This window comes from Rhipicephalus sanguineus, chromosome 8 (assembly GCF_013339695.2).
Source record: "Rhipicephalus sanguineus isolate Rsan-2018 chromosome 8, BIME_Rsan_1.4, whole genome shotgun sequence".
Taxonomy (NCBI): domain Eukaryota; kingdom Metazoa; phylum Arthropoda; class Arachnida; order Ixodida; family Ixodidae; genus Rhipicephalus; species Rhipicephalus sanguineus.
Genome location: NC_051183.1, coordinates 97,425,599 through 97,438,771, shown reverse-complemented (window position 1 = coordinate 97,438,771; position 13,173 = coordinate 97,425,599). Strand labels below are relative to the sequence as shown.

The window sequence follows — 13,173 nt, the reverse complement described above, 5'->3', positions numbered from 1 at the left end:
CCGCAAACTCAAACCAGTAGGCGCATCACGTCAAGCAGAAAACCTAACCATATATTCTTGAAAAAAAAAAAAAAACACTGAGTATAGACCCCGCAGCAGCAGCAATAAAACGTGTGAGGAATAGCGACGTACTGCACAATTAACTGACACCTGTCTACGGCGTTATAGCACGCAGCTATTAGAGAGTTTTAGTATAGCGGGAAACGCTTAAGCTGGCTTTAGCGTGCGTCTCAACGCTAACGCTAAAACGGAACGCGCTGCGTGTCAACTGGTGGTCTTTTAGTACAGCGGAAGGCATTCCCGCTAACGCAAGCACATACGGCGCCATCTAGACATAAAAACACTACATGCACTGTATAATCCACAAAAACGCCACCAAGTCGAGCTGATCCAATGTCACCGTTGTTGCGTCTCCATGTCGCGTTTGCAGAAGTGTTGAGTTCTGACGACCACAAACACATTGGTTTCTGTCAGAGAGTTAATATACTGACTCTAGAGGAAAAGCTCCCCATAGGACCCATGCATTGAAACCTATAACCGCATGGGTTCCGCCATGATGGAACAGAACGATCATTGCTAGCGTTGCCAGACCCTGAGACGCTCGCTACATTTGACGGTAGTAATCAGTTTTAATCTACCAACCTAAGGCAGCTACGCGCTGTTCAGAGAACATCAGCTGTGTTTTGATGCGTGAAGCCGTGTGTTAGTGTACGGTTGTCTGTGCAGGTGGTCCGGATGATAACAGTTAAAATTTCCACCTGTTTGTGCATGGTTTTTACTAGGCACTCCCTACCAAAGTTTCTCCGTTCGCTGGCACAAAGGTCACTCGACAGATTCGCAGCTCGAAGCAAAATCCGTAGGCCGTGGTCGCGCGCTGATTCGACTTGCAATGGCGAGACACCTGTATCCACGTTCTTTTTCAGCTCATTGCTGCCGTACTTCAGCGCAGAGAGCCGTAAAGCAGAAAAATGTCGATTGCAGCATGCAGCGGCGAATGTGAGTGAGACATCTCCCGAAAGCTTCAATCGAAACTAAAGTTACACGGCCCACGAAGCATTATGGAAAAAGATTATAACTGCGCTAAGGACGAGACACCTGAAAACGAAGTTGACAGGACGATCGCAGACTAAAAACTGGTTTTATTGAAACCACTTCGTTTCTGGTGTCTCGTCCTTAGAACAGTTATAATTTTTTTCAATTATGTCTTACCAACTAGCCCCCCAACGTACGCTCCACGAAGCTTTACCGCCGTTAAAAAGTATTAAAAAAATCGGTTGCGACTAGTTCGTACATAATTTTCAGGACTTGTCTCATCTCTTCTTTGCCGTCCGTCCTGGTTTGCACTGATGCACTGAAGTTTCTAGCTCGAAAGAAAAAAAGGGCTGTCACATGAAGTCGAGTGGTATGCGGCGACAGAAAACGCACACAACGGGACACTGACAACTACGAGATACACGTCGCGAACGAAGTTTCAGGGGCTTTAACACGACGCGCAAACCGGCGCAATCGGCCGCAAGCACACACTTGGGTACTCGCGAGTGTTGATATGATGGTGCCATCTAGTTAACCAGCCTGCAAACGCTCCTTCCCGCGCGCAGTAAATTGCATAAATAGCCATCGTATTCTTTCGTAGAAGTATTCAAAATAAACACAAAACAATATCCGCAAGTTTTTAATTATGCAGATGCTTCTTTAGGATTGATATGTGATGGCAAGAATGACAACGTTCCAAGATGTCAGCGTTCTTGTGGTTAGCGGTCTCGCGTCCCAGCTTTTCCTCTAGAGTCAGTATATTAACTCTATGGTTTCTGTCGACATGCTGCGTTCAAGAATTCTTCAAGACCCCTATTACATGGCCTTTTTAAGCTGGGACGCATCACACATCGCATTCATGCACTGCCGCGAAAGACATGAAGGGAAACGAAACTTGACATGTCTCGGCTTGACTTGTGGCCGTATCTCGGAAAGAGGCAACTGAAGACAGCGTCGCCATCTCTGCGCTGCTACAGAAAACATGAGCGGACCTTGCAAACAAATCTTGCTAAGCCTTCTGCACCAAAAATCCACCTTTTATCTCTAAAACGGAGCTATTTTATCGGCGGTACACGGTTGGCGAAGCCTCATTACTCAAATATAAATCAAATACGAACATTATTAGGGAATTAATGAGTTTAATAATCTAGGACGACGGCTACAAAGTTTCGAAGTGGACGGCTCTCGCTTCAACAGGCACCGCCATCTTGCCTTACGTACGGGATCTCTTGCGTGCGTTAGCGTCGAACGCTGTATTCCAGAAATAGCGTTCGTACGTAAGAGCTCGGGCCACGTTTACGTTCTGCTCATGCGCAGTTAGGAGCACGCAACGCTAACGCTAACGCTAAATCCTTGCGTTTGCTGTTTTCCGCTATACTAAAACTCGCTATTTTCGCGAACGAGTACTTATAGTGGGAGGATAGCAACTTACCTCGCACAGTCGCGTCGAAAGCATCGGCAGAAAGTTCTATCTTCCGATTCGGTGTAACCAAGACTTCCTTCGCAACTCGTTGCGCTTCCCGGACGGTTTTTGCCTTCGCTTCATTTGTTTCGGCATCCGAAAGCGCAGCAGAAGCCCATGGCAACCAACGGCGACGTCGGTCTTGTGTGCAAGGTATCACAGAGCACAGGGCACGCGGTATGGAAAGTGCGTATCCATAGAACACGTGCGCTGAGAACCAGCGAGCCCGCACTTCGAGAGCAAAGATGGCAGTCGCGAGCGACTGTAAACAAACGAACGCGGCGCGCTGTCCCACGTGACGGCAGTTGGCCAATGCCGACGCGGCGTCAGCCTCGGAGAGGGCAGAGGAGGGAGAAAAGAGAGGAGGCGCGCTTTTATGCACGTATGTCGCTACTTTACGAAGTTTCAGGGACTTTACTTCGACGGCTGGATGATGTTGTCGCGTAGCATCTCGCCGACTTGTTTCTTTATCGCGTCACGCTCTCGAGTAGAAACTCTGTAGGGGCTCTGACGGAGGGGCCTCGCACTTTCCTCCGTTATAATTAGGTGTTTCCCCACCGGACTTTGTCGAATTCGTGATGACGACCAGAAGCCGTCCTTGTATTGCAGGAGCAGGGTTTTCAGCTGGTCTTGCTTGACCTTTGGAAGGCTCCGGTTGACGTCGAAATCTGGTTCGGGACCTCGATTCGTTGAAGCAGGTTAGGCAGCATCGAAGAGGACGAAAGCATTGCTGGCGCCCACACATTCGTCGATGTAGGCGACCGTCGTGCCAATGTTGAGGTGCCTATATTCGTCGCTGAAGTTTGTCAGCACTACCTTTGCTTTACCGTCACGCAGTTCGGCTATACCTCTTGCGACGCAAATTTGACGGTTCAGCAGTAGTTGCTGATCGCCCTCGATGACGCCTTCAAGGTTCGCAGGTTTTTCGGTGCCGACGGAAATAGTGACGCTGGAGCGAGGCGGAATGGTCACCTCCTCTTCTATCCCGTTCAATGCATGGTTCCCTGGCGTCGCGTGGTGCGGGAGCGCTTTGTCTGAGGTTAGCGTTATCGACTCAGACCTCAGGTCGATGACGGCGCCGTGGTCACTTAGGAAGTCCATTCCAAGTATCACATCCCTAGAGCAATTTTGTAGGATTACAAAGCTCGCAGGATAAGTCCGGTTATTGATGGTGACTTTCGCCGTGCAGACACCAATCGGCGTTATCAGGTGGCCTCCAGCTGACCGGATTTCGGGTCCACTCCAAGCGGTCTTTACTTTCTTCAGCTTGGTGGCGAACGGTCCAATGAAGACCGAATAGTCGGCTCCGGTGTCGACGAGAGCTGTGACGCTGTGGCCGTCGATAAGAACGACGAGGTCGCTAGTTCGTCGTCTCGCGTTGCAGTTAGGTCGTGGCGTGGGGTCACGGCTGCGTCGGTGTGTTCCGCTCTGCTTCCATTTTGCGTCGTCGGGTCTTCTTCAGTCCGCAAGATTTCGTCGTCAGGGGTCTGTCTGGTTCGCGTCGTGTTCTGAAGGTTTCGTCGCGGCGTCGTCGTCGGCGGCGGAGGATCTTCGGTAGTTCGTCGTACAGCAACTGCACCTCCATCGGTTGCTGCCCTTAAATTTCCGGATACGGGCTAGGCGACCGGTCCCGGTTTGGGCCAGTGTACGGCCGGCGGTGCGGTGACATGTAGCGGCCGGGCGACGGCGAGCGGGAAGGTCGTCGTCCTTGCCACTGTGTTCCGGTGAGGTAGTCGTCGATGTCGCGCGGCCGTTCGCCTGGCTGCGGGCGCGGCGCGTTGATGGCGAATCCGCGCAGTCCCATCTGTCGGTACTGGCAGCGGCGGTACGTGTGGCCGGCCTCTCCGCAGTGGTAGCAGAGCGGGCGGTTGTCGGGGGCACGCCAGACATCGGTCTTCCTCGGGGTGTAGCGCTGGCCGACAGGTGGTCGGTAGGGCGTCGGTGGCGGCGGCGGCGTCTGGCGACGGTACTGCGGCGGTGTGGCGTCTTGACGGGGGCGTGGAGGAGGAGCATGACGGCGGGCTGCAGAAGCATAGCTCATAGCTTGCGGCTGCGGCTCTGCTAGCTGAGGCACGCCGAGTCAATGCTGGATCTCCTGGCGCACGACGTCGGCGATGGACTCTACTTGAGGTTGCGGCGAAGGTAGAATTTTTCGCAACTCCTCTTGCACGATTGCTCGAATCGTCTCACGCAGGTCGGCGGGTCCTAGGGCTTGAACGTCGGCGTAGCTTGTAGCCGAGAACCTGCGGTTGTATTGCCGCGTTCGCATCTCAAGCGTTTTCTCGATCGTGGAAGCCTCCGATGCAAATTCAGCGACCGTCTTAGGCGGGTTCCTTATCAATCCAGTAAAGATTTCCTGTTTGACACCCCGCACGAGGGATCTCACTTTCTTCTCTTCGGGCATACTTGGGTCGGCGTGTCGAAACAGGCGATTCATCTATTCCGTGTAGATGGCAATATTTTCGTTGGGCAGCTGCACACGGGTCTCCAGCATAGCCGCGGCCCGTTCCTTGCGGACCACGCTCGTGAACGTGCTTAGGAACGTCGTTCGAAAGAGATCCCATGTTTGTAGGGCGGATTCTCGGTTCTCGAACCACGTCCTCGCGGCGTCTTCTAGGTAGAAGTATACGTGGCGCAGCTTGTCCTCGCAGTTCCAGTTATTAAATGTTGAGACCCTTTCGAAGGTCTCGAGCCAAGTCTCGGGGTCTTCACATGGCGAACCACGGAACGTCGGCGGCTCCCTGGGTGGCTGCATCACGATCGCCGTAGGGCGAACTGTGTCAGTCATCGTCCTTGTTGTCATCGTTGCCGTGGCTTTTAGCTTGTCCGGTAGGAGTCCGTATTCTGGTGGGAGACCTTGCTGTCTGCGGCTGGATCGCTGGTCAGCGGTGACACCGGAGTCCCCTTGACGGTGTGGGCTTGGCTCATGGTTGGAGGGGGGTGTTCGGTACATGGACGGGGAAGCACCTCCACCAGATGTCACGTGGTCGTGACGTCGACGAAGACAGCACTCAGCACGTCCGATATGAAACTGTTTATTTGGCCGAACTTGTCGCCGGGATACTGAAAGTCAAACTACAGCAATACGCTGATAGCGGCGGACAGAGCGTAGACCGTCGATCAACTGACAAGCAGTCAAGCGCGTCGGCTTTTATACAGGCGCTATCGAACTTTCCAGCGATATCGCTGTTGGCGGCGTTATCTCTCGACAAAGCTGGAACATTCTCGTGCGGCGCGCAATCTTAACAGATTGTTTCAAAACAATCGCGAAGCTTCCTACACATCACGGCGAGGCCTGCGCAGCGCGTTGCCCACAGTCTTTGTGGGCGAAGCTTCAACTCATGAAATATAAGACTCGCGACAATATGTTCTATCACTTCATCCTGGCGTGTATAGCGGTCAATGAAGGGATGGCGATGATGGCATGAATAGGCCGAACCAGGCTAACCTCTCCTTCTTGTTGCCTGGCCTATGCCGTATAGCAATATTAAACGCGCATATTCTCGTAATAATTAAACGCAGGACGCATGGATTTATTCTAATGACATACGGATCGTTAAAGTAGCGAGCTTCGGTGTGCACAGCCTTCTTGCCAAGTTTCTAAGTAGTGAATAAGTTTTTTTTATGGTCCACGGAAAAAAAACTGAGAAAGCTTGAATGGCGCCGTGTGAATTCACTAGAGATGATCATGTAATGCCTCACGTTGAATAGCTATGCTGCACTATGCGCTGTAAAATCGGATAGGAACAAAGAGGATTCGTGGGAATTGGTTGCTGCCCGTGTCAAACAGGGTGAAAATAAAGGTAACAATAGCGATTAAGTAAAGACCGGATTTTGTGCAAATGCCAATTTTTTCCTTGCGTTCCTATCGTACCAAATTTATATATGAGCATGTATTATAGGTTAAGAAGGGCTTTTATTGTGTTTTTATAGTGCCTATAAATGCCTATTTCTGGTCTTTGTGCCTGAATTCCTATAACTGCCTATAAATGCCTATTTCCAGAATCGGTGCCTATATGAACACTATTTAACCTGAAATTTTGCTTTCGAGTGCAATTTGAGAACGTTATTCATGTTACCCGGCAACACGGACCTTTCGGAACTCTATGTGGTTCAACCTAACCCTCTAGTTCAACCAACGTCCGAAAAACAACCGCTAGCTGCAGTTAAATGTGCCACCTTACGCCGCCGCGCTGACATGACGCAAGCGATTGGAGGAGGATTAGGAGGCGTTGTTTAGGCAAGGAAAAGGCGCTATTTCTGCAATCCTAAATGGGAGCACGTCTAAGCACCTGCGGGGGAATGGGGTGAGGGACATAAAAATGGGAAGAGGAGAGAAAAAGAAGACGAAGGTTGCGTCCATGACAGGATGCGGCGGGCGGCTTCTACAGCCGGTTGTCCAGTCCAGTGTCCCAAGGAATTGAAAAACCTCCTTGAAGGCCTGGGTGCGGCGGTGAAGCCTCCTTGAAGGCCTGGGAGCGAACAGGATGTCCCGCTGTGCAGCCGCGGGAAGGCGGAGAATGAATGCGAAACCGTAGAATGGCGTCCGGGGAAAGAAAAATGTGATGTGCACGTGGCTTTTGTTATGTTCGTCATTTAGTTCTTAAATTACCCTTCACCATGTCACATGATAAATTCTAGTTAGACACTGGAAGTTGTTACGTGTTCAGTGAAGAGCGCTGGACCACAGTAATTTTTCAAATTGTTTAATAACGAGGCGCGAGACCATGATGCGAGGAGGCAACTTGAAACCCTTGCCACTCGCCCCGTGTAGCCTTCGCAAGCCAAATTTCTTCCCTGCCCTCTTCGGTACGGAGTAACTCGGAGCCGGAGCATCACATGACGCAGAAGCATCAACACGTCATGCGCACGCAAAGTCACGTGCGCATGACGTGCCCGAGTTAGGTTGTCCACGCGACCGGTGTTGTGTACTGCCTGTTTCTGTGGGATGGATCCCTCAGTGTGCGCACATGTGGAGAATCTGGCACTGATCGTGTACCCATACCGTGATACACGGCGTCGCACCACTGGAACTGCTGTAAGGGACAGTGAACGAAAAACGCGCCAAGCGTTGTCAGGGCTGGCACGAGCACGACACGGGAACGGCGAGAACACGAACACATGCGAATAGGAGGCAGATTAGTCTCGCATCCCGCTGCGATTCGAAGTAAAAGGAAAAAAAACGAAAACGCACACAGATTCTGTTTCAGTGTTTTATTATATCTATCAACTTTCATTCACCTATTCAAGAGCTGATTGCACAAATTACACATGTCGCCTCGAATAATCCTCGCAGTTTCACGTGCTACTTTGAGCTGTGTAAGAGCACAAATGTCTACATAGAGGAGCGACGTCAGGGCACACATAACTACGCATTCCTTGTTGTACGTGGCATGTTGGGGCGCGTGAACTCGAAGTGTTCCAACCTGCTGAGGAGTCTTTTGAGGTGTTTACCGGTAGAAGAGAAATTCATCCTGCGTGATTAGACCCGGCCAATACGAGGCATGCCTCCCTTCAGGTCTTTTGGCGTTCCGGCTATCTGTCCCTTTGTTGCCCTTCATGCTAGACAATAAAAGGAGAGATCGTGTCCTTCGAATCATGCGAAGGAAAGGACAATACATCGCTATGTTCAACTATTCGCGCCTTTGTGCTAGGAGGTCCCGATATAGTCTTCGACATTGCGACCTCCTTACGTATACTAAACACGTAATATTTCTGTATTTCTATCAATAAAATTATTGCTGATCATAATAGCATTTTTGGCTTTTCTGTAGTAGATACAAGACGCACACGTCTTTCTTTGCAGTCATTTGAATTTATGTAAAAATATATTGTGCCTATATTTAACATTTCGGAGGCCTAAAACAGTGTTTTGCCTGCCTATTTTCGGCGCCAAAAGCGCGCTTCTTAGCGCCTAAAAGTCCGGCCTCTAGTGATCATCATCGTGCCTCTGGTGCGTGTCCTGACGACAGCCGCCTTTATCAGAAACCATTTTGGCCCTATAGACTGAGAATAGAAATACTGGACGTTTTCCCGTCGATCCACTGTAACTTTTTTTATTGCGCTATAGAACTAAGTACCTTATTTGGCGCTTAGGTATCTTGTTTTAACTAGGGTGATCAGCACAACATGCATGATATGCTGCTCTGTCGTAGCAACCAGATTTCATTTTTCTCTTAAAAATTTCCACGGCCTTTCTGGGTCTTTATGCTAAAACACTGCTGAAATACAAAACTTTGCAGAAATTAGTGACATAAGGCTTCAGGAAACAAACTTCCGGGTGGTTTGCTCGTAATTATTGCTTCCTCAAATCAGCTTGGTTGGGTTCATACATGCGTTAAAGGCCGACGTTGCGAACCTCTCCCTTTCCGTTTTGTGATGTGATGTAAATAAGCCTACTACTGTGTTGCAAATCAATCAATACGAAATTACCGCTGCGCAACATCCGAAGATGTAATATGAGACTCGTAGGCAGCCATCCAGAAACTATGAATGATTTCAAAGGCTGGTTTTGGAAGCCTGCCTTCAGTGCCTGTGTGTACGCGAATAGGTTCTAAACCTTTCTTTATGGATTTTCTTAGTGAGGATGCAGCGTTCTGCGTCCTCTTTAGTAACTAATGGCTCGTTAGGTTATTTATTTCTTAAATCGAAGTAATTCCTGTCAATGTTTCTCGATGTCTTTTAACATTGTCGCGTTTTTGAAAGGCTGAGCCATAATCGTCGCTATTGACATAAGTGTATGCATTTTCAGCTGGCAAACAACTAAATCGTGTTTTCATTTTACATTTAGGTTCACCGGCTGGCGGAAGCGAAGATGGGGACTCTCTTATTGTGCCACCGGGAAATTACACCTTCAATTTCACGGGACCAGATTGCGCAGTGGTGGTGGTTTATTTGGCTGAAGATTACTGTAAGTGACAACCTCTTGGAAAGGAAACCGAGAGTAAATCAACTGTCTCCAAGTGTATTCAAATGAACGAAAAGAATGGTGTAAGAGCATTTATGCCTCGACGTGAGCAGGGTGTGGCACCACGCAGCTTGTCGCTTCACGCTATCTGTTGTTGGCTTCTAGTGACTACGCGCTGTAGCTTGCAAGTGCCGCCGTTATAAGTTCGGCTACGGGGCATACAAAATATGCACGTTTTGCTGGCGCCCTTACAGAGACAATGCGTAACCGAACGGAAGGAAATGTCACCGACTTGTGTGCAGCGGGAAGCTGCAAAGCGACCACAGTTTATACCGCATAGCTGTTGAATGGTTTACATAAGTTTTCATAATCTGCGAGATGGGCGATTTTTTTCTCACTTATTCTCAGACCTCATGCGTGAGTTACGGTGGGCTTCAATGTTACAGCGATGTCTCCTAACAGGTCACACCACCATTGTACAATAAACACGTTTGCATGTGCTGGTAAAATTGGTTACAACCAGTGATGCAGACCATGGCCTCCCGGAGATCTTTCGGAAGCGTAAGACGAGGGTAATACGGATACCTCAAGAACTTCGTCCGAAAATACATGCGAAATAGCCGTACACCGCTCGGAACTAGTTATTGGATTGTGATAGGAATGAGCAGACCGTCTATTAATGTTTTCTAGGGGAGTGCAAATATTTGAAAATTTCGAACAAGGAATCGAATGGCATTCTATTTGGTTCGGTAGTCGACTCGAATAGTACATTTTCGAGAGACCGAATATCTTTCGAATGATTTTTGAATCCTCGGCATCGACGGGAAAAAAAGGGGGAGAGGGGGGGGGGGCGAGCAGCCGCGAGGGTTATGTTATGACGTCAGCACAAAACTCATATAGCGCGTACGAACCACAGAAATTGGGCAAATGCCACTACTCACCACACGTATTCCACTAAAGGTTAACAATACCTCTCGTCGGTCGAAAAATTTTGTGGCTTAAACACAAAACTCCGGGTTAAAGGGCCCCTAAACCAGCAACAGACGCTCGCGTCTTCCTCTGCTAGCAGATCTTTGCACGCGCTCCTTGCGTTTTCACCCAACGCCACCTAGACAAACATCGTCAAGGCCTGGAAGCTGTTCGAGTGACGTGTCGCTAGTGGGCTGACGCTCTACCTGCGCTAGCTACGGTATTCGTGCTCTAGCGGCCGTTTAGTTCATTTAATATACACCGAAATCGGTATGGCGGGACAGGAGTGTATGACAAACAGGATTCATAGGCGGTAACATGTATATTATCAGATGCGTGTCATGTAAGGCTTGATTTACATGACACACTCTTTGAGCGCTCGCTGCCGTTTCATTAAATGTATGTATACCAATATTGGTATAGCGTGACATGGTTGCATGACGAACATAAATGACTGATTGTAACGTAACAATCATGACAGTCATGCCACGTGCGGCATGACTTGCATGCCACGCTCATGGTGGGCTCGCAACCGTTTGGCTAGCAAGATGTGTACCAAAACTGGTATGCCGTGACGTGACTGTATGAGGAGCATAAGTGACAGGGCCTAGCATGCAAATCATGACATGTTTGTCAAGTAAGGTGTGAATTATATGATATTGTCGGAGTACACTTCCGGCTGTTTCGCTAACTGGATTTACACCAAAAGCGGTAGGACGTGAAATAAGTGCGTGACGAATATAAATGAGCAACCATGTATTGTATATACCAGAATGTAAGTTCTATAGCATGGTATTTAACGAATTGTACATGCATGAATGCACGAGAGACATTCAATAGTGAACCCATTGTTATGACATGAAGGCCTTCATTTGCCCCACAGACAAATAATGCGATATATGCAGCTCCTTGCTGACTGCTACGCATTACATCAACTCCCACAGTGCGTGACATGTGGCGACTTTTATATTCGATTGGAACCCCCGTTATTTACGTGCCAAATGTTCTAATAATGAAAAACAACGCATGCTTCAAAGTATATAAATAAGCATACACATCTCGTTCCGCTTTTGTGCCTTGTTTATTGCAAACTTCTCGTAGAATATCAACCGGACTGAAGTGTTTTTCGCACACCTGCAAGTGACAAGAAAGTGACAACTTTACGATTCGCGTTTCTGCAGGTCGCCCTAACATACTGCGAAACGCGCGCACGTGACAAATATGAAACGTAATACCATCATACTACGTGAAACGTAATGTACGCAAAAAAAAAGAAAATGTGTGTATTTACCTTTGAATGCTTTGTCGGGCTGAAATTATCCCTTGGGATAACACGTATCCATAGCTTCCGCGTGTCTTCATCGGTTGGAAATAGAAATACGCGTACCTTGGGCATCGAGTCGTAGTTTCCACAACAATGTGGAACACAACACTTCCATGGCATCGCAGCCTAGTCACTCAACGACCAACACGCGCACAAACACAAGCAGCACACATCACAGCTTTGAAGGAACTGACGGCACTCAGAGCAACGCAGCATTAGCGTTTCTCACACTGCTTCCAGCTTAACTCGGCATCGGATGGCAGCCAGCGCGTGCGGGATTCGATACACGTCCAGCTTCGAACACTAGTAATGCTGAAGTGAACAAAACGCCGATGCGAACGCACCGCCGAACGCGGGCGTAGGTGATGATCCGCCACCAAGCACACCGCACAACGCAACCAGCGCGGAGCCCTGTAGTGATGCTTGGGTGCTAGCGTCCGCCGAGCAAGAGCGGCCCATTGAAAGAAGTCAGCCCACTACCTCTGACGACGCGTGACAAATAGAGTTTAGCTTCCCGGCCTTCACGAAGTTTGTCTAGGTGGCGTTGTTTCACCTCGGACGTTGAGGAAGGACATTCGGAGAGCTGGACAGACGAGCCGACGAATGCAGCTTAGTGAAGAAAAGAGCGAAACGAGCAAACGCGTACAAAACCGCTAGAGTTCACGGTAGACTCGTACACAACTGCAAAGCCATAGCTAAAATGCGACCTCTTGGTGGTTTAGCGGCCCTTTAGCAATTGAAGGCAAACGGCATGTTTCTTGCAATCATGCATAGAGCATAGAGCTCAATATTCGTTTCAATAAGGAAAAAGCACAATCATGAATGATAAGGCGCCTTTGAACAATGGGAACACCCTCCCACGCGTGGCCCGTAAAGATTAGGTTGCAGCTGCTTCGAATGACGAAGGAACAAACGGCGCTGGACACGGGACGGTGAACGTATTATTAGCGCCCTCGTCTGTCGTTCTTTCACCGTCCCGTGTCCAGGGCTGTTGCTGTGTTTCTCGCTTTCAAATATAATAGGTAGACCCGGTCTAGCAGCTCATTCAGTTCATTCTAAGACTTCCATGGGTAGACCACAGAAATTAAAGGCACCAGAAGAACAGCGTGAACAAAATGCTTGACGAAAGCAACGAAGTCGTCTTGCTGAAAATTGTCGCGGAACCAATCACGGTCTACCACACCGACCACAAAGCTATCATCAGTACCATTACTCTAAAGTGATAATAGACATGAACGATCACAGGGCAGGATGGCGGCCAATGTTTTTTTGTTTCATTATCGAATTACCAAGATGCTGAACTGGATTGTTCACGCAGCATTCATCACCGGATAAAGGTGTTCTTGCTTAAAATTTTAGTCTAGTGTCGCCGAAGTCAAAGTGCCCTCAGTCTACTATCATTTTATTGAGATTCATGATGTTGACTTATAAAACAGGGCTTATTCTTATGCCGGATATATATTTAAAAGCAGGTGAGAA

At 48.9% G+C, this 13,173-nt stretch overlaps 1 protein-coding gene across 1 annotated transcript in view; it reads left to right on the top strand.

Moving 5' to 3' along the window:
- LOC119402234 (uncharacterized) overlaps nt 1-13,173 on the top strand; it is a 94,913-nt gene that overhangs the window by 59,751 nt on the left and 21,989 nt on the right. Inside the window, exon 5 of the mRNA XM_037669368.1 lies at nt 9,285-9,404. Coding sequence (XP_037525296.1) covers nt 9,285-9,404 — 120 coding nt within the window. The remainder of the gene's footprint in view (nt 1-9,284; nt 9,405-13,173) is intronic.